Genomic DNA, 5,000 nt, shown 5'->3' on the forward strand with positions numbered 1-5,000 from the left:
AAAAAATTAAGCGCTCTTCACATGAATTCTCTTTCCATTCCATTCCACCCTCCATGCCATTCCTCAATTTTTTTTCGGGATCATTTGCGGTCCAAAATGGGGATCATTTGCGTTCTATTTTTATGGGATCATTTGCGGTACAGTTTGGGGATCATTTGCGGACCCGTACAGTACTGTTTGGCGAATGGAATTCTCGGGCGATTTCTCTTCGATATGGGTCACCCTGGTCTCAAGCTCCGCTGAAGTCCGCAGATTAAAGTCTTCACGGGCTACGAGAATGATGGGCCACTGCACTCTCTGGCTTATGAACAATGCATTGTTCCCCTTTTGTTTTCCTCTCTCGTGCTCACAATATGTACACTTTGGTTATCATATACTGCAGATATCAAGCACCGTCCAAACAATCCTAATGTATCAGGCTGGAGCTTCTAATCACCTCTCTGATGGTTGAAATTTATTGAATATGCGTGCAAAGCATCCTGGTCTATGATAACGACAGGCCACGTGGAAATAACGTGTTTTTTTTTTCTTATGTCGATTTCCAACGTTGATTTTCAATGTTGTATTTTCAATGTTTATTTTTAATGTTGATTTTCGATGTTGATTTTCAATGTTGATTTTCGATGTTGATTTTAAAAGTTTCTTCTTTCTTTCTTTTTTTTTTCAATTATATGTATTTTTTTAATATTTTTAGTGCTTAAATTATTTTTCTTTACTTGTTTTTCTTTTTAATTTGTCAACAAATATTTTTTTACTTTATATCATTAATGTTTATTAAAATACTATTTTTCTCCCTTTTTTCTATCTGGATGGCTTATATTGTTCGTTTCTTTCCATTTTTTATTCTTTTCTCCTCAAAAACTTACATATTTTACTATGATAATGCTGGGCCACCATACTTATGATGGGAGCTGTGTTGGGGTTTCAGTGTGAAAGTACAAAGGGCTAATAACACTCTTATAACTATACTTTCATTATTATTTTATTTAACCCGCAGTCTGCATTTTACCCCTGGTCTGCAATCTGCAGTCTGCATTTTACCCTCAGTCGGCATTTTACCTAGCCTGCGTTGCAGCCGGATGCGTCACGAAATCCCTGTCTGTGACGCAGGCTACATTTTACCCCCAGTCTGCAGTCTGCGTTTTACACTGACCGATTTGAGATGCCAATAAAAGATGCCATAAAAATAGATATAAGGGAACTGGACTTTGAGAATTTCTAGTTTTTCAGCAGCAGCTACTCAGCTATCATTTTGTTAGAAGTGTCTTCAGATTGTTCAGCGATTCCGTAAAAACAGTGTTGAATTTCTCTGTCAAGCTCGGCTGATTCTCCGAATGTGGCAGCCCTAAAGTTCTATTCGGTTCTTTTTGGATTCGCAACTTGTTGCTTCCGAATATATTCCAAAGGACTTGCCACAACTACAAACGTTTTCGAGTTGGTGGAAGAAGAACGATCGATGCATTTTCTTCTAGAATGTTCGGGCCTGTATTAATAATAACACTAGTGCCAAATCCCGTAGGAAGTACAACGGTAATGTCTTCTTTTACTCAAACCATTCTTCGAATGCATTCTCTCCGCTCTTCCTTTAAAGGTTTTTGAAAAATAATCTAAAGTGGAAGCAACAGCAGCTGTAAACAGAGCCTAAACATCACTCGTGTTCAAATCCTTCTCGGCGGCCATAATTTCATCAGCTGTTAACCGATTTACAAGAAGTATGATTTGCAATTCTGTAACCAGTCGGAGCGAGGCTCCAGGAGCTCTATTGTTTTTCGGCCAATCAGAGTAAAGTCCAGATCCTAAACTACCGGCAGACGACTCGTTAACGTACCTTTTCGCACCATGTCTAAGGAAAAGTGCGCCTCATCGCAGGTTAACGCAATAGCAGTCCTGCGAGCCACCTCAGGCGGTAATATTGCAAGAATACAGCTTTCGAAAGATGCACTTTATCACTAAAGCGGTCACGGCTTCGACCCTTGATAACAAACTGAGCCTTACCGGGGTGGCAGACCGTGGTTTTGTCAACCGGAAATTTCTTTATTCCCCTGGATTACGACATTATACCGTTGACAACCAAGAATTGAAAAACGGCTCAAATCGCGTCGGATGTGGAAAATAACCACGCAGGAAGGAAGCGACCCACAATAGCAATAAGGTTTGGCTTTTTAATTGAGACTTTTTCCGTATAAGTATCTTCTCAAGGCTTTTATCGGGATTCCCACACAAATCCTTATATTTTTGCTGGCTTTCACTCAAACTGAGCTTGGGGCGCCTGTGGAAAGTAGTTTTGCTCTATTTGATTTATGAGTGCCAGTTGTGGATCGGCGACAAACGGGATTTTCCCCCCAATTCTCTCTTTAAAATTGTCCCTGAACACAGTTTTGACGCACTTTTATTCCTTTAATTCTGTCATATTTATGCATGTTTTGCTTGGAAGGTCAAACGTAGTCCCTGACAGTGCTACCACGATGGTTTATATTTTTGACAGTTAATGTGCTCTGTTTGCTGTTACCGTGGTAACGCATCATTGATAAAATAAGATTTAAAATATCATAACATATGTCCAACATTCCAAAAAATCAATTTTCCTCTCATTTCAAAGCACAACGAGATGAACACAAATAATTGAAGGTTAATATAGTAATCATTAGAATTGACTAGCTGCGATATCAAATTTTTATGTGATAATTTTCATACATCATCAAATTAAGTTTCAATTTTGGAAAGGAGCATGTCTCTTATCGAGAACGATCTCTTACAATTTAGTAAGAGATGGGTTTCGTCCTCAATTTTATTACCGCTATAGAGGGAACTCATTTTTTCATCGACAGGGATTTTTGTCGTACCTACCTTTTTAAAAACGTAGTTTGTGGCAACCTATTCAGCACAATGTGAAGAAAAAACGGAAAGTGGTTTTTGATCGAAGTAGCACTTTAAAATGAGGCTTGATGAGATCATTCTCTATTTTCGAATTCCCCATAATACACTTTGTTTGCCCCCCAGATTTTGCATAAACCATTGTTTTCAAATGCTCTTGGGAATATGCAGTGTCCCCAAGAGCATTTGAAAAAAATAGTTTATGCAAAATTTGGGGGGCAAACAAAGTGTATTATGGAGAATTCGAATTTAGAGAATTGACGTAAAGACGAAAGAATAAGTTACTGGCCGCCATTAATACGGCTTGCTGCCTGCCATACTCTCTCTCAGTCGCGACACGAGCGAAAACGTTGGTGGAATGGGATGGGAGGGAGAGAAGAGAAGAGGTAGAGTAGGGTGCTATGAATAGGGCATGCGAAACAGGTTTTGCATTAGACAAGAAACCATTTAGTGTGCTTCATATCAACAGAAAACATTTTCACAAGTAAATTGTGGGGTATGATGTGATTCCTATATTCCGTCTCGTGTACATGGGCTCATGACATCAGCGATAAGCTTTGCCTGCCTGACCCAAGGCAGCTATGAGATATGAGAAATATAAACAGGGGGATTTGTATAATCAGCTCAATAATGCTCGAAGTTCATCTATGATCTATTTAACAATTAGACCCGTGGCCCTTAAGGGCGAAGGGTCTAATTGTTTTAGTATCACCCAACTAGTCGGACAGAAAAGGCAATAATAAAGTTAGCAAATGCAAGTTAAAGAAATATTCATTTGGAAATAAAACGAAAGAAAGCGTCACACTTTTCGCTACTCGAGGACTATTAATAATAGTCATCTAGTAGCGTAGCCAATCAGAATGCAGGATTTGCATTAGTCCACTAGTTGAGTGGTACTAATATAGGATAGACGCAGAGCTGACGTCATCATCAAAAACCTTTAAATAATTCTTTACCATATAAAGCAAATATAGTCCATGTTGCCGGTAAGAAAATCAGTGACACACGAGGCTTCACTGTGGTTACAAAAAGAACTAAGAAACAATCCAAATGCCAAGGACTCTCTACAAACGTCTCCGATATAAGGCCGTGAAAGTTAAGACTAACGGCGAAAACGACACATATAAGGAAGATATATCTGTTTACAAACATTGTTTTTGTTATACAAATGTGCCAACCACAGGAACAAAAGATCCTTTGTTTCGACAGCCAATGAGGCTCCGGTTGGCACATTTAATGACAATAGGTGACGTCAGCCATATCCTCGCTGTAGCCTCATCGAGAAGTTCTACAGGCTAAATAATTTTATCCTGTGCGTAATAAGATGCAAAGTGTAGGGATGAAGAACAGCGTCAATGATTCTTACGGATTTTCTCGAATCTTACAACCAGATTCTCGCTCACGAGAATGAAATAGGTCACAAGTGTAATTTCTTCCAAGATCTTGATATCAATTCAACATGTTGTTCCCTTTTAACAACATTGATCCTGTCGTTTGTAGATCGCTTGCTGCTTTTGTTTATGACTTTGTGATTTACAGGTGTTAACGGTTATTTTTAATTAAATAGATTAGCAATTTCCATTGCATAATTTGATAGGTAATGCTCTGTATAAAAGTGGAAATAAATTGTTGTTGTTCGGCTGTAGCTGTCGAGTTGAAGAAATTAACGTTGATGTAAATATTGCTCTTAGATCTATGGTGTAATTGTATCGGAAGAGTGCTGTAAGACTCGTTTTTTACAAAATCAGTTCGTCGTTTCTGTCTAATGAAGACCAGAAGCATTTTTTTGCAATAATGCTACGAAATCTCTGGTAGCAGACAAAGAAACAGTTGGATCAACATGGATATTGACAAACATCTTTTGCTCCCATGGCGGCATTAACACACCTATAGAGACGTGCATTTCGCTGACTTCAGTACGACCTTCAGGACGAGGAGTCCATTGCCGCAACATCCTGGAGCCTGGGCAACAAAAAAACTGAAACAAAGAAAAAAAAATCTGGTTGATTTTACTTGAACTGCATAGAAAACTTAATAGGGACCTCAAGAACGACAAAGGCGACGGCAACGGCAACAAAAACGTTACAAATTTCCATATTTAGTGCGCAAAAAAAAAAAATAGCTTT

The 5,000-nt window shown here is 38.7% G+C and overlaps 1 protein-coding gene across 1 annotated transcript in view; it reads right to left on the minus strand.

Moving 5' to 3' along the window:
- Positions 1–3,301: 3,301 nt before the first annotated feature.
- Positions 3,302–5,000, minus strand: part of LOC137984595 (uncharacterized) — a 12,859-nt gene continuing 11,160 nt past the window's right edge. Inside the window, exon 5 of the mRNA XM_068831766.1 lies at positions 3,302–4,852. Within this exon, the coding sequence (XP_068687867.1) occupies positions 4,637–4,852 (216 nt within the window). The 3' untranslated portion in view covers positions 3,302–4,636. The remainder of the gene's footprint in view (positions 4,853–5,000) is intronic.

The sequence above is a fragment of the Montipora foliosa genome, chromosome 14 (assembly GCF_036669935.1).
Source record: "Montipora foliosa isolate CH-2021 chromosome 14, ASM3666993v2, whole genome shotgun sequence".
Lineage (NCBI taxonomy): Eukaryota > Metazoa > Cnidaria > Anthozoa > Scleractinia > Acroporidae > Montipora > Montipora foliosa.